Here is a 19,601-nt window from a genome sequence, read left to right as displayed (position 1 = left end):
GAAAGCAAGGGTGAACAACCAACATCGAGAAAGACTAATTTCACAATGAGTTTAGGGTAACACAAAAACTTGAGAGAGAGCAAGAAGAAGGGGACAGTTTTTTTTTTTTAAGCCGAAAGCCTTTTATGGCTTACACTCGCAGCCAAGGTCACGTCCGGTGTAACGCTGTCTTCCACGAATAACGCGGCAACTAATCAGGATAGGAAAAACGAATGGTAGCATCAGATAGGGGGGACAAAATGTAACCGCGACGCCAAGTTTGAGGACTGTAGAGTGATGAGTTAATTTTACAGCTAATTATAGCGAAAAAAAAACAAGGAAAACAACGAAATGCGTCCATATAGCGCGGCCGTTCAACAGCGACGCGAACGGTGTGACGTCCCATCCACTGGAAGTCGTCACAGCTTAGTAAAAATTATCACAGAATGGGTGGAAAAACGCCGGATTTGTGAGAAATTAGACTGAAAAATGTGTAATTAAACGTAATTAGTACTTAAGATCACATAAACATGTATAATTTGGCTAATAATTGCTCACAAATGAGGAAAACTGGATGATGACGTCACATCGAACGAGACGACGTCGAAGCAGAGTGATCCGCCGCCAAGCAACAACTGCCGACGCGCTGCGCATGCGCAGCATGACCCCACCACTTCCTCTCGCCACGCTCTTCTCTGTCGTGCAATGAATTAAAGCGCGGCAAATTCAAATCAGAGCAATCAGTCGGAAACGGCTTTCGCCTTCCCGCACTTTTAAGAGAATCCAAGTGCCTCCAACGAATTTTTCTATCATGAATTTATACAATACATCTTTAGAGCTTAGTACCCCGTCGAAAATGATGACAGAGTCGGTCACAAAATACCGCAAATTTTTTCTGTGGTCCCGTCATAACGAAAGAGCTTTCTGAAGTACTGAGCTGCTGCTCTCGTAGCAACAGAGGCAGTTCTGTGGTGCAGAAAGGCAACTGCATTGTGCACGAAGCGCTTTCACTAGGGCAAGAATTTCCGTCATTACGTCAAGCATTTCTGTCTTTACAGCAAGTTCGCGTACCAAAATACTACAGGTATATCTATTGTGGCCACCCTTAAAGTATTTCCTCTGAGGTGCAAAGCATAAGTCTCGCTGCTTTTTCTATTGTTTAAAGAAGCTGTGGAACCACCGTGGACTTGAATCCCTTCCCGTGTAAGAAAAGAGTAATTTTTCACTGATTCGCCTTATGCGAAATTCTTCCGTCAGAACGCGTTCACACATCGTTCAAAAATATGTCAATGCCTCAAACTCTTGAGTTGCTTGACAGTGATCAAGAGTTATCAGATCGCGGGATTTCGGATTCTTTATTACGCTGCTTTCGAAGGACGCCTAGTTCGTGTCGAGTTCGTGTCTTGTCTTGAAGCCACACTTCACCACTCTTGGAATAAAAAAACTATTCGCGAATGCTTGTCTGTCTTAAATGGATACTGAAGACAAATTGAAGTTTGCATGTACCAATAGATTGCTGCGTGCTAATCACAAAGAGACCACTATCACCGAAAACATACCATTTACGAGCAAGTAAAGATTAAAAAATGAAATATAAGTGCAAGTAAACTGCGGTGTGTCGACGCAGTCAATTCTTTAAAGCACACAGGTCCGCCATTATAAAAGGGACATAAGAGGCGTCAGGAGCTCAAGAAAAACAGCGCACTGACCTAAGAATAACCTTTCCTGAGCGACGCCACTTGGGCATCCAATGCCGAGTGCAGTGTGATAGATGGGCTCAGTGGGAAACACCTGTGATAACAATTCCCTGACAATTACCAAAGAGTTCTTGTTATTTTGGGTTCCCCATTTTCGATTGCCTTTGCCCGGAATTTATAATAAAATCTATCGCCTTTTAAACATGTCGATACGGTTACGGAAAAACCTATAGGCCGATAAGTTTGCGCACGGTTGCTTACGAGAAATTTACAAAGGCGTCTGCCAATATGTGAAGATCAAAGTTAGATATCCACCAACCTACGAGACAGGCTGGGTATGATGAAGACTACCCGGCAAAAGTTAACATCCCGAGATCGGTCAGGTTTTACCGGATAACCAGTTCCTGCATAAGGTCTCTATTCATTCTGAAAACGTCTTTGATTAAGTGCAAAAAATTAACAGGCGTCCATCAAAAACGCCCCGAATTTCAGCACTATGCACACGCTTAACCCATCATCTCAGTGATGCCATCATTGAATGAGGGGTTAAGAGTGAAAACAAGACTGAAATTGACGACATGTTTGAACGTGTCGCCAAGCGAAGACGCAGAGCGGAACTGGTTCTCCCTGAAATTATGCACAAACACCCCGCTCTCATGCGGTGCGCAATTCCTGGTCCCTACGTAGCCGCGTCATCTTATCTGCATCGCAAGCTAGCTCCTCAGGATCCTCTGACCCTTAAAAACTTTTTCTCCGCTTCAGGGACACGCAACTCGGGATCTTCACACAGTCGTCGCTTGCTCTCGCGTTCGTGGCGAGGTTCTTGAAGTTCTTCTGAGCGCTGCTTTGTGGGAACCATCTCCTCTGTTATGGTAGCGCGTGTCTGAATGCGGGCACACACACGAGTCAAGTGCTACGCACCGCACATGCCGGGACTCTATGACGTCAGAGGAAATGGGGTCTCTGAACAACCTGAAACTTGTTCGCCTTCCATTGTAGCGTTGTGTAATTGACATCAGTAAGGAAACGCGTACCAAGGCGTGGAGGATGCATAAGTAAATATGATGTAAAATATATACAAATACCACACAACGACCCTATTTTTTCATGGGAAAAATGAAAAAAAAAAGTCCCATCAAGAGGGCTGTCGGCATAGACTCACGATCTCATCACTATTATCTGCTGTGTGTCTACTAGGATAGCGCTGGTTGGGAACGATGCAGCTTAAGAGTTAGTAGAGAACATGTGAGAAACCTCCGATCTTCTCATGACATTGTGATGTTGAGCAACTAAAGAAAGGAATGACAGAAAACGATTACAAGCCGCCGCGGCGGCTCAGTGGTTATGGCGCTCGATTAATGACCCGAAAGACGTGGGTTAGATCGCGGCCGCGGCGGTGGAATTTCTATGGAGGCGAAATTAAGAACTGAGTAATACTTGTTGGGGGGCTAGTTGGTGCATGTTTCCAGAAAAGGGTTACAGCGCCGGAACAGAGAACACACAGAAAGCTGCGCCTGTCCCGTCTAGCTTTCTGTGTGTTGTCTGTTTCGGCGCTGTAACCTTTTTCTGGAAATTATAGAAGCCCGTGTACTGTGCGATGTCAGTGCACGTTAAAGAATCCCAGGTGGTCGAAATTTCCAGAGCCCTTAACAACGGCGTCCCTCATAGCCTGAGTCGCTTTGAGACGTTAAACCCCCATAAACCAAACCAAACCAGAAAACGTAAAGAAGTAATGGATGTAGAACACTGCGCCTCAGTTGTTAAGAAGAATCTTCAGAGCACTTCGGCGAAGAACAGCAGCTAAACAAAGAATAACGGGATAGTACACCTACTCATAAGTTTAGGGTTTATAGGGGAAAAAAAACGTGTCGATTCTCCGTTGTATATCTACGTTAGGTAAAAAGAAAGATAATCAATGTATCGCCCAACTTTTGACGAGTGAAAATATAGGGTGCGCAGCTCAATCTCCCGCTCCTATATTTTTGGTGTTATGATGGCTGATGCATAGTCCTCCTCTTTTGGCTATCTAAAAGGACTCAGGAGTTCTATAATTTATAATTGCGACTGTTTTCCTTCCCAAGCGACTCAGGCTATGAGGGACGCCATAGACTGCGGAAATTTCAGCCACCTGGGGTTCTTTAACGTGCACTGACGTCGCACAGTACACAAACCTCTGCAATTTCGCCTCCATCGAAATTCGACCGCCTCGGCCAGATTCGAACCCGCCTGTTTCGGGTGAGCAGCCGAGCGCCAGCCACTGAGCCACCGCGGCGACCTTACACGTATTAAGGAAGTACGTCACGGCCAAGTACCCACGGCACATCCGGACCATGCATGACAAAAAAGAAATGGCAGGAGGATAGGAATGAATTGTCTTGCATTGCACAAGAGTAGAGAAGTGTGGGCGAGCTTATACGTGTATACGTTGCTTCAACAGCAGAATCCTTTCCAGTTCGTTTTCAAACGCGCCGCTTGTCGGCCCCACCGCGCATCCGGGAAGCGCTACGACCATCGTGTCATGAGTTGCAACTCATATTGAGTGCGATGGGTCTTGCTCCTATTTATTGAGTGCTCCCGGCCTGGACTAAAATATGTGGTCAAATTTTTTGCGAAAAAAAAAAGTGCGTCCACATAAATCCATGTACAAAAAAAAAATTACTAGGAACTTTAGCGGCTAAAGTGGTGAAAGGCGAAAGCCTGAGTGCTGCATTCTGCTACGCGATTGTTCACTGCACATTTTGTTGGTGCATTAATTAACTGCCAATTAATGACGCTTAAGCTTCGCCTTTAGGAGTGGAACGCGACAGCGTGTTGTAGCACTGCCACGGAGTCCACGGAACGCCACCACCCGTTCGGCGCGATGCGTTGCCCTTTGAACGCAAAGCTTTTTGAGGAAAGGAAATGGGGCTGTAATTCTCTGTCATCTCGGTGGACGCCTGAGCCGCACCGTACAGGAAGGGAGGAAGTGTGAGTGAAAGAAGAAAGAGGGGCCGTAATGAAGAAAATGGAAATTGTATTTGAGGAAAGGAAATTACGCAGTAACTGTCTCACATATTTCGGTGGACACCCTTAAAAATTCCCGCGCGGTGACGTCACGACAATTTGGACCAGTCTGGAACGCGGACAAATACGCCTTGCTCGTCGGTAAGTTGGTTTTTGAGGAAAAGAAATGTATCTGTCTCTCATATCCCGGTGGACACCTAAACCTCGCCGTAACGGGAAGGGAGGAAGATCGGAGTGAACGAAGACACCGTATTCACTAGACGCACCTTTGTTCTTTCCAAACCATCGAGCTGGCATGGCGGAGTGGTAGCGTGCTCGACTCGCACTCCGGAGACCGGGGTTCGATACCCAAGCTCGGCCAATTTCCTACTCGATTTTATTTATATATCTCGTCTGACTAGAAAGGTTAATTAGGCTAACTGGTTAATTAAGCAATTAACTAAACTCAGTCAAACTTACTTGGAGCATCACTATACGATCCCTTTAATTGGTTGCATGGTTAGTAGGCAAAGTACAATTGTCCCCGTTTGAAATTCGCGCACTGTGACGTCACGACCGTTTCGACCAATTGAAAAGCGTGACATTTCTGTCGACAGCTCCTGCTTACAACGATGAGGTATTAAAGGCTTCCGCCTTAAAATGTGATTCTCCGTTGTATATCTACGTTAGGTAAAAAGAAAGATATTCAATGTATCGCCGAACTTTTGACGAGTGAAAATATAGGGTGAGCAGCTCAATCTCCCGCTCCTATATTTTTGGTGTTATGATGGCTGATGCATAGTCCTCCTCTTTTGGCTATGTAAAGGGACTCAGGAGTTCTATAATTTATAATTGCGATTGTTTTCCTGTCCCCAGCTTACGCAATGCTTCCTCCCATAACGATCACCTTTTTAGGAAATTCATTTGCCTAGGTCTTTTACAAAGCCTACCTAGCAGTACCGTGTCTCAGCATGCATTTCTGAAAAATCAGGAGCAGGAGGTTCAACGGCCCACCTACGTATTTTTTGTTAAAAACTGGACGACGGGTTTACACTGATACAAGATTTTTCGCTGTCTTACGTGTTCACTTAATTCCTTTCTTCAACAAAACTAAGCACTTGTTCGCCCCGCCGCGGTGGCTTAGTGTTTACGGCGCTCGGCTACTGACCCGTAAGGCGCGGGTTCGATCCCGGCCGCGGCGGTCGAATTTCGATGGAGGCGAAATTCTAGAGGCCCATGTACTGTGCGATGTCAGTGCACGTTAAAGAACCCCAGGTGGTCGAAATTTCAGGAGCCCTCCACTACGGCGTCCCTCATAGCCTGAGTTGCTTTGGGACGTTAAGCCCCAATAAACCAAACCTAAGCAGTTGTTCTCCACCTCTGTTTTGTCCCCCTCACCAGTCTGGTTGTCTCCTGGTTGGAACTAACCCACGCGGTCACAAATCAGAAGCACGCGAAAAAGCTCGAAATAAGGCTAAGAATAGCGCCACAATTGATGAAGAGGAGCATGAGAGGCGTAACGCTAAGACACAAGAACAGTGCACTGAGGTGAAGAGAAACAACACTAGTTTATAGCAACCTAGCTGAAATAAAGAGCAGGAAACGGTCTTGTTCAGTTGAATTAATTCAAAGAACAACCGGCGGCCTCCTGCAGTGACAGAGTGCACCCGAAAGGAAGGAAAACGTTGCCCGGGGCGGCGGAGTCTCGGGCTGAGTGGTGAGGTCAGGAAGTTAGCTGAGATAGTGAGGCCGGGGGCGGCGCCAGACGGGCATAATCGTAGATCAGGGGATAAGGTATTGATCTTTTAGTTGACTTAACCTGGGTAATAATGGCGGTGTGGTGAGCTAGCGCAGAATTACGTTCACAGAAGTGAGTATCCGCACGAACAGCCTGTCTGACAGGAAGTTTACGGGGAACGCGAGTCGCCGATGAAGAAACCTATTCCTGCATATTGCGTGAAAAATGACAAGCAGTGTGCCGTGTCCTCGCACTCTAGCAGGCTCCAGGATTCGATTTTAGGTTACAGCAATTCTGGGACAAAATAAACTCTATTCAGGACTTGTGCACCCAGCAAACTTTTGACGCCGGGCGTATACGTTGTGCTTGCGTTTTCCCCTTTCATCAAGTGGACTGCGTTTGGTGTGACCTAAGCAGTGCTGTAATGCGGGCAATAAGCGCTAAGGGCTGCCAAAGGCCTTCAAAGGATTGCGGTGCTTGTTTAATTACGACCGACACATTGTTCGACTGTTTGAAAACAGTGACTATGTAGCAGTTGTGTAAAGCCATGTTTTAGAGATCTGAAAAAAAAAATCGCATATGCAGCCTTTGCGAAAATTATACAGTTCACCGGCTTTGCTTCTAAGCCGTGTCGGAGGGCTCTTGTAGCATCCGCAGAAATAAGTTTCAGAAGGATCGGGGTGAAAGTTTTGCACATTTTCGAGAAATCTGTTACGCTCTATGGCCCAAGAAGCAAACCTGGGTAGGGTGTACATTTCTGAGTAAGGTTGCACTTCTGCCAGGCTTCCAGCAAGGCACACAAGAGGCGTTAAGGCCCGGGAGGTAGCACTGCCGGGTGCTCAGGCTTGCAGTCAAGTTGCTCGCTGCCGAATGAACATAAATGTGAAGTGGAGCCCGACGTTGCTCATGGTGATGTGATGTGGGGAGTGGCGAGCACGTGCGCATTATTTACATTTCGCAACTATAGGGAAAAGCGGCTTAGCTCACTTTTGCTCTCACGACAGCGGGGCGGGCGAGGCCGACAGCGGAAGAAAAGAAAGCAGATAGCAGATACTCGTTAATCCGTCAAAAATCACTTACTTTCGATGGTAATTTATTGACGTTTCGCCCGCCAGGCGTAAGGCTTTAACGACCTTGCGAAAGCAGAGAAAGCAGGAGCCGGGCGGGCTGACGCAATGTGACGTTCGAGCTGCGCCCGCGCCTCAGGCTCGCGGGCGGGGGAGTCGCTGAGCACGTGCGGCACATCAATCGAGAGCCGCACAGTGACGCCGGCCTGTAGCCAAGAGCAGACGCGCCATTTCTTATCGAAATCGATGCGGTGCGCACAATGGCGCTCTAAGGGGGCAAGGGACCCGGCACTCCCAAAAAGCGTCCGAGCCGTACTTTCTGCGGGCCACGGTTTCTTTCGACGCGTTTGACCGGAGGAAGGAAGCACTCAGTTTGTAGGTGCGTTTGCTTCGGCGACTTTGCGTTGAGAAAAGGGAGGCACTCTTGAGTCGGCCGTGACAAAAGCTACGGCGTCAGCAACGGCTTCCCCCACTCGCCCTGTTCCCTCTGTGTGCAGCTTCTGGCGCGCCGGCCATTGTGACGCCGGTTGCCGGACAGCCTTAGCGGACGCGGCCGGCCCGGTCGCGCATCCTGCGTGCTCTGCGTTCTCTTACCAGGACGCCGCGGTTCGATACCTCGGCCGTGTCGCAAGTCCGCTTCCTTTGTTCTCCAGAATAAACAAGTGTCCGAGCAGCTCGGGACTCGCGGAAGGAAAAAAATAAAAACGAGAGAGAAAAGTGCGTTGGCGAAATAACGGCCAGGAGCTAAAGCGGCCGGCCTTTGTCACTTAGGCCTTCGCCTCGTAAGTGGCCCTCGCGGTGGCCTTTCAGCGCGGAAGAGGGATGTCTCTAGAAGGTCGCCGAAGCGTACGCCAAATGCAGGCGATAAAAAGATGCACTTCAAGCCGAGGATGAGTAACGTACTTGCAGCAGTAGCAAGTTATTGACTCCAAGGGGCAGGAAGTTGTGTATCAACCCACGAGTGACTGACATTCGGCTCCGGAGCAGTCAGTGTGCGAGTTGCTCTGAGTAAAAAACATGGCTTTGCCGCAGAATGAGCACATTTGCAAGAGGTGTAGAGGTGTTTGACGCAGAGGTGGCATGAACCACAATTTAGGCGTGTCAGTGGCAGCTGCAATAAAGCAATGGCCTTGGAATTCTCCAAAATGTTGGCCTTAGTGTCTGGGTTTGATTCTCGGCTGAGCGGGCTGAATTCAGACGGCGTCGGAAGACCTAGTTTTGGTTCGTACTGAATTCCAGAAGGTGTCATGTCAGAGTCGCAGTGAACTGTGCCGTACTCTTTCGATTGGGAGACGAGTTTTAGTTTCCTAACTTAGAGGCGCACCTGCTAAAGACGAGTATGCGACGTCGAGGTTGATATATTCACTTCGTATTTGATTTCTGGACTACATCTTGAGAACTAGAACCACTATTGCTTATTGCTCTAACATATATAATTTTCTGTGCCGTACAGTATCAACATGAATACATCCAAACAGGCCGGCGAGAGACATGCCCTTATTGATAATCTACAAAAAATGAAAGGTTGAGCTTCATATTATGCTTGTTTATTGAGTTACACGTCCAACAGCTACTTTTCTTATTTTCTATATTTACGCTACTCAATTGCTTGTATCGCTTAATCCGGCCGTATTGGTGCAATGACAATGGATTTCGGCTGCTGAGCCAAGTTTGCGGGATCGAATCCTGGTAGCGGCTACCGCATATTAGGGACAGGTTAAAACACAAGAACGACCATGTGTTGCCTGATATCAGTGCTCATAGAGAACCTCAGGTGGTCGGATTGATTATGGAGCTTGCCGTTAAGGGCGTCTCTTATAGCCCCCCATGCAGCTCCACAACAATAAATTCCACGCGACGCTACAAGAAAGTAACTCACCTTAGAGACTGTCCGTATGCGAAAGCGGTAGCCGCAAAATTCACAGTTAGTGACGCCACTCTGTGTCACGCTTCGCTCGATGCAGGATTTGTGCACGAATGTGTTGTCACCTGAAACGAGAGTCAGCTGACTGAGCCATCACATAGGCCATAGGGCTTAGACAGTGCTGAACAAATTCACCGCATTTGCACAACGCCTAGACAGTTTGATAACTGACTAATCCGATATTTTGATTCTCCAGGCGAAGAGGGCACTGCCGACTTCAGTTGAAACTTTCATAGCCACAGCGCCTTGTGTACGACTGCTGGGTGCGGAATTTTTTCTTTTTCGCATTTGTCTATAATGTGGCTGATGAACTTCGTGATTTTATCTTTCTTTAGATCTTGAATATCGATGCCAGCACAAAAGCATTGTTCTAGTGCTCAAATCGACCAACACCTAGCTTTTGTGACGTAGATAAAAACGAAACGAGTAAACGTGCTAATATTTGCTGCGTATTCAGTACATTTGTATAGCACTACTGTTTTCTCATTATCAAAAATCAATGCTTTCTTAAGTGCAGTAAAACTAGAAAATTAGGACTCCGTCTGCCTTCGGTTGATTTCTACATTAATATTTATTCTGAAAAGAGCTCCCAAATGTATACTACTTGCTGACACAAATGAAGAAGAATCGGCATTGATGACATTTCAAACAGGCAATACTTTGTAGTTTATTAGCAGGTTACCGATTGTCTCTGTCTACAAGGAAATTCATCGCAATAAATCAATGTGCAGTATATCTAAAACCACGAGCATACCTACGACGCAGACCAAAGTGTAAAAGTTTGCTGACATGAAAAATGTATTGGTTGGCTCTGGCCTCTTTAGAGTAGAGGAATTCAAAGGCACGGAGCGAGGCTAACATAGAATGCAGCGATGCACCCAGGAACCTTATCAAGTTTTCGCGGCTAACTCAGCGCGAATATGTCGAGGTGCAAAAGCCTGCTGATGTAGTATGGCAGTGCAAGTGATATCCCCCTCGATATTATCGGAAGGGTGTCTCTGTGGCTGCTTTCGGTCCGCAGTCGAACACCTCGTGAAACGCAAATTTCGGAACCAATATTGGCGGCGTCCTTTTACGATAAGCGAGAGCGTTCGCGTGGGTTTCATGGGAATTGCGTGCCGTAAAGAAGCAGCGTGGCGTAATACGCCTGGCTGAGAATAGGGAGGAATGCGCGGTTCGCACCTGTGCCTTCCACTATACGATAGGAAATATCAAGGTGATAAAGTCTAGGCGTGGAGTCAGCATTGACGACACTTGGTTCTAGGCACCCTGAAACGAATGTGAACAAGTGAAGTAGGGGGTGTTATACATAGGAAGCCAAAGTCCCATTGGCTCAGTCATTACCACAATGCCAGAAAAGTGCCAGTGTAGAGAAGAGAAGACGGCAAAAAGAAAAAAAAAGCGTTTGTGCGCCGGCCTCAGCAGCGTATGCCGGTAGAAGTGCTCGAACGGAGGCGACTGACACGATGGCGAAAACATACTGGCAATCCCGACCAAGGCACGGCATTTGTCAAACATATTCAGCCCACCTAACGGTGGGCTTGTTCTGGACCGGGTGGTATGGCCAGTTTTGTATCACGTTCAAAGCATCTCGGAGGTGAAAGGAACTAATTCCTCCACCTCTCCGCAGCCTAGAATTTTAACGGGTACTACAGAAGCGCCAGTGCACGTCTTAGAATCAAACATCGTGGGTTATATATTTTTGAGAAAGGCTGCAAGTTGTTGAGCTAGTTGGCACGTTGTCGGGTCACGAGTTAGCACTGCGTCACCTTTTTGGTTCTCGTCCCCTCCGAGTCGCGCTCTTTCACCGCCGGCAAAGGTATTGAACACTTTTAGCATACCGTGTACCGTGTTACCTTTACCGAAGTACCGGAAACCTACGACGACAGTGCGCATGCGCAGGTCCCCTTGAGGGTGCCAGAAAGAGCCATGATACTTGGCAGCTGCGCGCGTGCCTGTCGCTTCTGGACCAATCAGGGCGTGCGCACCGGCGGTGGCCGGGCTCCCGGTGCTTGTCTAACGGTAACACGGTACACAGTATGCAAAAGCGTCAATGAGATATCACCCTTCGGGTTCATTGCGTGCCCTCGGTGTGGTCTCGGACAACCCTGGTGCAGCATAGTCTCGTCCGTTATCTCTCAAGTAACACGACGTGTAAAAGTGATGTGCATTGTGGGGACGCCTTCGTCCCCTGCGTTCACTTTCCCGCATTGCACCCCACTGTTGTTAGCTGCCCCCGAAAAGCACTCCCTTTAGTTTGGTTACTCTAGCTAACAGGGGAGGGCGCTCGCGTCGCAGCGACAGCAGCGCCACGGATGGCGTGTTTTGCCGCTCGCGCGCGGGGGAAGGCTAGCTCTCTTCTCCCTGGGACAGGATAGCGTGTGGACGTTCACGCGCAAAGCTCCGCTCTTGGCCGCGGGCGCCTCGTAGTCGGAACTTGCTCCCGCCACCCCGTCCCGTCTGGCCTCGGAGCTTATCCCTTTGCCCTAACGTGGGCGAACGTTCGCTCGTAGCCGTGCTGGTGAGTCGGACATCCTAGATTCCTCAGTGTATTTTGTTGCTAGCTGGCGTTATTGTTGTTATAGCAATAAATGCCTTGTTTGTGTCAGCCAGTGTGTCGTTCCTTTGTTCCCGCAGAGCAAGGCCCGCCGTGGTCGGCGTGCGCTCAGTAGCGTACGCGACCACGGGGTGGGGTCCGCGCGGTTTTGAACTATGTCAGCCGCGCTTAAGCGGGGAGAACAAATTCATCCCCCCCATTCCAACCCCACATCTGGCAGCCCAACGTGGGGCCTGCTCTTGGAACATTGGACGACTGTCAGTTCGGTTCGAGGAACGCTCTTTGTCCGGACTTGACAAGTGGTAGGCCTAGTGTGAATTTTGATCGCTAGGACCTGCGGCATGCTTTCTTGAGAGCGAGGTGTATTGCGCTGCAGCATGTTTGAACTTTTCGACATGCTGAGCATGTTTTTTTTTTCTGTGAAGTTTTCTTCCTGGAGTTTCTTCGCAAGAACCACTTGGTCCGCATCGAGGGAGCGCGAGGCCTAGCGCCCGCGGAGTTGCCGAGCCCGAAGCGAGTGAGTACGGAAGCCGCGTGGGTGGTCCGGGTTTTCTGTATATATTTGCTCGCTGTCTCTTTTTCGACTCTGGGAGTCGCGGCTTCGGGAGCCGGGTGGCCTGGGGCCACGGGTGCCCATACGAGCTCGCTGGTATTGCAGCTCGGCACCGGGCGCTCCGACACCGTCCGATACGGCGGGCGCCGATCGCTCAGAAGCTGCTTTGTGCAGTGAGCGGGGAGGACCACCCCACAAAGCTGATGTCTCCTCGCGGCTGCGCGCACGAAACCCGTTTCGGGTCTTTCTTTTGTTGGGGTCGTCGACCGTCACTATGGTGGTGAGGCCTAAGGCTATTCATAGCTGCCTGCACCTTGTCAAAAGTGACACGACCACCGGACCGTGGTGTTGAGAGGGGGCGCACTTTGCTGGCCACCCGTTTCTTTTTTAACCTCGCATGAACTGAGCGTTCTCGTTCAACTCAAGAAAGGGCTTTGTTCACTCGAACTTTGTGTTGCACTGCCGCCCGACACGTTTTGCTAGCGAGTTGAGCATTGAGCCACCAGGCCCTTGTGTACGCCGTTTCCCCTCCCGTGACCTACGTTAAAGGCATGCGGAGTGTTTCGGAAATTTTACAGATCTGGAGCCACTGCGGCTTGCTGTCCTGTGCACATCGTCTCGCTGCCGCCTGCTGCGACGGAGCGGCCTGTATCCTGTTCGCCGCATCCATCCGGGGCAGCCGTGGCGAGACCAGACAGCAGCCACGTCCGGCTGCTGTTACCTTGGCGACTACTGCAGAATCCTGGCCTGCAGTGGTCAGCCGGCCCACCTCTTCGCGGGCCTGCGGACACGTAGTCCACGGGCCATGCGAGCCGTCCCAGCGGAGACCTTCACGCCGCCTTCGGAATACCGCGGAAGACTGCGTGCACGCTGTCGGCGTGACCTCCGCTGCACGACCTACCTCAAGTGCATGAAGACCAGGAGACTCCTCCATAGCATGTAACTTGCAGGCGCGTGGGTCTATTTAAGGTTGGGGGGATGTGGGGACGCCTTGGTCCCCTGCGTTCACTTTCCCGCATTGCACCCCACTGTTGTTAGCTGCCCCCGAAAAGCACTCCCTTTAGTTTGGTTACTCTAGCTAACAGGGGAGGGCGCTCGCGTCGCAGCGACAGCAGCGCCACGGATGGCGTGTTTTGCCGCTCGCGCGCGGGGGAAGGCTAGCTCTCTTCTCCCTGGGACAGGATAGCGTGTGGACGTTCACGCGCAAAGCTCCGCTCTTGGCCGCGGGCGCCTCGTAGTCGGAACTTGCTCCCGCCACCCTGTCCCGTCTGGCCTCGGAGCTTATCCCTTTGCCCTAGCGTGGGCGAACGTTCGCTCGTAGCCGTGCTGGTGAGTCGGACATCCTAGATTCCTCAGTGTATTTATTGCTAGCTGGCGTTATTGTTGTTATAGCAATAAATGCCTTGTTTGTGTCAGCCAGTGTGTCGTTCCTTTGTTCCCGTAGAGCACGGCCCGCCGTGGTCGGCGTGCGCTCAGTAGCGTACGCGACCACGGGGTGGGGTCCGCGCGGTTTTGAACTGGCTCAGCCGCGGTTAAACGGGGAGAGCGTGTTTATCTCCCCCTTTTAAACCCCACAGCATGCAGGGCTAACGCATGTTCATATGTGCACAGCGCTTCAATTTTTTTTTACTTTTTTTTTAGACATCATGTTTGTTTAGTGCAGCCATTTGTCGCTGGAAAGGTAAGCTCCCACACTGAAGAAAAACCGTGCTGTCTGGCGGGTGGTTGTTAACTATGTGATTTTATTCATGAGTGAAAAAAGTTGGGCGAGTTGGTAGATATTCATTATACACAACAGCGCAGGAAGCACGGATAAAAGGGCAGAATAGAGAAAACAAGCGCTCGTTTTGACTATTCTTCCCTTTTGTCCGTGTTTCCTGGGCTGCTGTGAATAATAATTTTATTCATTCGCCACTGTAAAATATTCGACATTGCATCAGCTTTCTCTTACCTCCAAGACGAGCCTGGCCACTATGTATGAGTGTGTACATAGCCCAACCACGTCCACGACACATGCACGCTCAAGCACTCACGTATACACGCTTTCTGTGTTGCGACAGCAATTGGGGAAATGTAGTTTTGTTGAGGTCAGATTACAGTAACAGCCAATAGCCCATGAAAGGAAGAAAAGCGTATAGAGGAATATTCTTATCTGAAGCCGAAGAAAATACATAATTGATCAAGTAGAAAGAGACTCATACCTGCAGCGAAGAAGCACAAACACAAAGAGAAGGAACATGCAAAAACACGGATGAACGCTGCACTCACAACTGGTTTATTGGAAAAAAATTCGGGTATAAAAAAAGGCTCACGTGTCTGCGCACAACAGAGAGGATAAAACCCGAACAACCATATGCCAAGGTAAAACCAGAAAACATTGCCGTGAAAAACCGAAGCATCACTAGTACAGCCATCTGCTCTTTTCTTTATATGAAAGGCCTCCAGGAGTTCACGTGCCGTTTGATACTTGCTGCTGCCTAAAATTCTAATACTGTCGAAACGTGGCGAGCATGTCGTGCATGACTGGCAGTGCTTAACAAAGAGCACATTTTCTTTTTCTTTAAATTCCTTTGGTGCTCCCCGCACGTGCACTCCTGGAGGCCTTTCATATAACGAAAAGAGCAGATTGTTGCATTAGTGATGCTTCGGTTTTTATGCACACTTCGGAATTAAACCTTTTCACGGCAATACGATGAATGTTTTGTGGTGTTACCTTGGCACGTGGTTGTGGGGGTTTTATCCTCTCTGTTGCGCGCAGACGCATGAGCCTTTTTTATGCCCGAAAATTTTCCCAATAAACCAGTTGTGAGTGCAGTCTTCGTCCGTGCTTTTGCATGTTCCTTCTCTTTGTGTTTGCACTTCTTCGCTGCAGGTATGAATCAATAATGTTACCAACTTGCCCAAAAACGTGTTTTACTTAGGTACGAGATGGTTTTCAAAAAGAAAAAATGGCTGAGGCTTAGCTTAGGTTAAGCCTAGTCATATGCGAAGCATATTGTCGCCGAGTTGCATATCGAGCACGCCGCTTGGCTATGCGTTCTTCACGCTCTTCATCAGTCTCTGTAGCACGCCGCAACTTTTGCTTCTCATTCCAACGAGCAGCCCTGTCTCCAGGAGGCATCTCTATCCCGTGTACGCCTAGCAGAGGCAGGCGCACCCCCTTGTATACCGCCGCTCCAGCATCACGTGTTCACTACAGCGCACCTAGCGGCAGAAGCAGGAAACACATTGGTCGCGACGCCTCGCGCGACGGCGCGAACTGGGGCCCCGTTTCTCCTATGTCGTTACGTCACGCATCACGTGGTCCTCCTTGGTCGCGACGCCTCGCGCGTCGGCGCGAGCTGGGCCCTCGTTTCTCATCTGCTGTGACGTCACGAACCACGTGGTCATCCTTGGTCACGACGCCTCGCGCGACGGCGCGAGTTGGGCCCCCGTTTTTCATCTGCTGTGACGTCACGCATCACGTGGTATGACATGGAGGTCACGAAAGGTCAATGGTAACGACACCGCCGCGCTCGAGGAGCTGGGTTGGGCTATTTTAGTATGCTTCGCATAAAAAAAACTGACAGGACGGTTACCAATGCTTAACGCCAGATTCAAGCGACCGCTGTTCAGGTGTTTGTACTTTACGATATGTTGTGGTAGAGCAATACGAGAACAACCTCACATCTGTGTAGTTATAAGGCGCTCTTTTTAGTTCTCCACACATAGTCGCTTTTCGTATAGATACGCTCTCAAGTCTGCCGCTCTAGAAGCGCAGCGCCTGCTGTGATCCTGACGGCACGTTTTGCAGCAGCTATCGCAGATCTACCGTGGTACATTCCTCCGCTCTCACCATCCCCTTTCCTCTCCTTCCACGGTAACCACGTTCCGGATGGTTAGCGTGGTATGCCTTCCTATACTCTCGCCATACCCTCCTCCTTCCAGGGTAACCATCCTCCGGTTGGGGATTCCTTCTTCCATGGTAACCAACCTCCAGATGGTTCGTGTGGTTACAGCCCACCGGTTACGCATTTCTCCGATCACGTGGTACCTTCCTGCTTGCACGGTAACCACCCTCTAGTGGTTCCCATGGCAAGGCAGTCACCGGTTACGCCGACGACTACGACAGACAAGGACTACTACTACGACGCGAAAACACAGAACGGGCACTTAACAGCTATCGCTGCAAAACTGCAGCAACGCAGCTGCTGATTAACACGAAGAATTAAGCGATTAGTGTCTACGCGACTGCGTTGCCGCTGCTGTTCAAACTGCGAGCGTGCTGTTCATCCGTTAGCGCATGTTTAGAAGGCGGCGGCTTCGTCGACGGTCCCGGCACGGCCAAGCGGCAGCTAGTTTGGATGAGTTCCTCTCCCGAACATACACTCTGCATTCATCCGGTGACGGTGTTTTGTGCCGCTCTCACGGACGGCTGAATTCAGCCATTGCCGACGCTTTTCATGCTGGAGAGCGCGCCGAATCTCGGCTGTCGACTGCGGCTGATTCGATGGTCCCGCGTCTGCCATGGCGAAGGAGCTGCCCACCCCGCTCGATCTCCTCTGAGCCGTAAAGAATACGAAGCAGCCACGGGCAAAAGATGAACGCTCGTGCTCGTGAGTCTGCCGAGGGACCGGTCAGGTGAGCAACCCCTGCGCACGACTCGCGCTGTCTTCGTCGTCTTCGGGGCTAGCGCGCGCTCAGCTGTGGCTATGGGGATGGATCACGCAACATAATCGCTGTTGAGCTCCCTGTAAGAGCTTTTACTGCGAAAACAGGCAGGAATCGAACCCATGGCCTTTCCAAGACACGCTACAGCACTTTACAACTAAGAGAAGACAGAAGCGACCTTTCCCTCCACTTTAGTATGGGATCATGGGCGTGATTGTACAGTCCAGTTTGCAACAATGTCATCCGCGCAGTAAGGTCAAAGGGTAAAGTATAAAACCCTACTCAAACAATACTGTTATTTTTGCGCATGTGCTTGAATGTTTCTGCTTTGCCCCCCCCCCTTTAAAAATGAAGACTTGACGACCTCATAAAAAATTTCTAATTCTTTCAATCGCAGTAGGTAGCCCTGAGTTATGCGAATCCGCATGATGAGAATCAGACACGAAGTGATTATGCTGCAGTGGAAGCATTCTTGGCGCACCTTTGAACGGGGATGATAGTTGAAACCGGTGCCTCGACGCACATAATGGGTCTTGGCGCCATAACGAGAGTTCTGCTCCGCTGCGCACGGAGCTTCCCATTTGTAGGGTTCAAAGTGGTTAGAATCCTGCTTACCTACTCCATCCATTGCATCCCGCTGCCGGCAGTGAGTGTACAGCTTTCGGCAGAAGTCCGTATTTAGTCATAATAAGGGCTTTGAGGCAACTTTCTGATCAACTAACGGGCGGCCACGTTTACGTAACGGATTAGTTAGAAGGCTTCGCTATGGTTTGACTGAGATCGAAGCAACTGCTTATGACGAAGTCTCGGCATGAATGCAAACAAAGAACCCAACATCGGAAGCTGGCTACGAATGAGCGGGTCGCTTTCCCTGCTTCATATTGAGAAGGAGCTTGAGCCACAGTCAAAGAAAACGATGATGAGAAGGTAATAGAAAGCGTCTTGTCTGTGCGCGCTCTCAGTTTTCTCATCAGCTCAGAAGCTGGTGCCCACAGACAAGAACAAAATATTGAAGGAGAATGCGCTCGCTAGTAGTGGGTAATACTGGAGGCCGTGACGTAATACTATCGCGCTCCCGTTGTCTTCCGTTGTTAACGTTTCCCTCAAAAAATTTATTCTACAAAACAATCCTCTGCTGCTATCGATAACGTAAGTAGTTGCGCAAAACCTTCGTCAAAGCCGAAGTTACCTCCTAAACAATGTTTTTTGTTACGATTATTACGAAATGTCAGGACTGAAGTTAAATTTCAGTTCCCAACAGCGCACACAAAAGACACGGACAGAAATGCACCACAGTGCTTGTGGTGTGTTTTTTTCTGTCCGCGTTTAGTGTGTGCGCTGTGAGGAATTGAAGCATGCACAACCGACTAGCCCAGCAGTTCGTCTGAAGTTATGTATTTCGGGTAGCACTTTGTGTTTTCGTCGAAAAAATTCAAATAAGTGAGTTCAGTACGCGACACGGCAAGATACAGAGTAAAGGGAGGTTACTATAACCTCTAAAGCAGTGCAAAAACGAAATTAGAGGCAATGTTCTGACCAGTTACACAGCGTATTACGACGACGCAGCGGATTGATTGTAGCGTGCTGCGTGACTACAGAATGCTGCTCAAGAGCAAGGCGATTCTATCCCTCATTCTGTTCATACTGCCATAAATTTCTGCCGCTATCCTCAACGCAAGTACGGTCATTTCAACTGCTACTGAATATTGCATATAGTAAGCGAAACGGGCCCAAGCGTAGAGGAGAGTGCAGTATCATCATGCCATGTAGTGCATGTTTGAACATCGTCATTGCTCAGGAAAGTGGCGCTCTCATCGACGCATCGCTTTGGGTTAAAGCTGACCTTAGCAAAAGGCCAGTGACGTGTGCGCTTAAGGGCGTCACCACGAGCGCGCCCGTCAGCGTGGTTAGTGGCTTCGCTGCCGCTGGGGCACTAGGGCTCACCTGTGCAAAGGCAGGCCACCATAAGGGCGTCGATTTCGCGACCTTTGAAGCAGAGCCGGCAGAACACGGGCCCCGTCTGAGGTATTGACGGGATGTTCTGCCGAATTTCCATCCTTCTTTTCCCTGCAATCTTCTTTCTTCTCCGCATCTACACCGGCAGGCAGAACGTGCAGGCTGCTCTTCGTGTTGGAAGTGCGTTGTCGCTAATCATGAGGATGGCCCCGCGTAGGGAGGGTTAAAGTGTATACCAGGTGTTTCAGCGAGCACGTTAAAAATTTTCAAAATTAGGATTTTGGGTGTAAAAATATGGCTTTTGCGGCATAGTATTACCAGTGTTGGCGGACATCGGAAACTCGGTTAATTGTTTTAAGTACTAAGCTGGTTAGCAAATTTTTAATAATTTTTAATTTATTGTACTATAAACGATATTATAAATCAGTAAGCGTTGCGAAAGGCACCAAAAGTCGGCGAATTATATACAAAATGGCTTTTTGCGTACAATAGGTCATG

The 19,601-nt window shown here is 49.4% G+C and overlaps 1 protein-coding gene across 1 annotated transcript in view; it reads right to left on the bottom strand.

Moving 5' to 3' along the window:
- LOC149351447 (uncharacterized) overlaps positions 1-19,203 on the bottom strand; it is a 36,891-nt gene extending 17,688 nt beyond the window's left edge. The window contains exons 1-2 of the mRNA XM_089575610.1: positions 19,092-19,203; positions 9,343-9,452 (exon numbers count right to left, since the gene is read on the bottom strand). Coding sequence (XP_089431736.1) covers positions 9,343-9,452; positions 19,092-19,203 — 222 coding nt within the window. The remainder of the gene's footprint in view (positions 1-9,342; positions 9,453-19,091) is intronic.
- Between the last annotated feature and the right edge of the window lie 398 nt (positions 19,204-19,601).

Source organism: Amblyomma mixtum, chromosome 3, assembly GCF_055824585.1.
Source record: "Amblyomma mixtum isolate Tamu chromosome 3, ASM5582458v1, whole genome shotgun sequence".
NCBI classification, from domain to species: Eukaryota; Metazoa; Arthropoda; class Arachnida; order Ixodida; family Ixodidae; genus Amblyomma; species Amblyomma mixtum.
The sequence above is the reverse complement of the archived record's forward strand: the minus strand, read 5'-3'. Positions and strand labels throughout refer to the sequence as shown.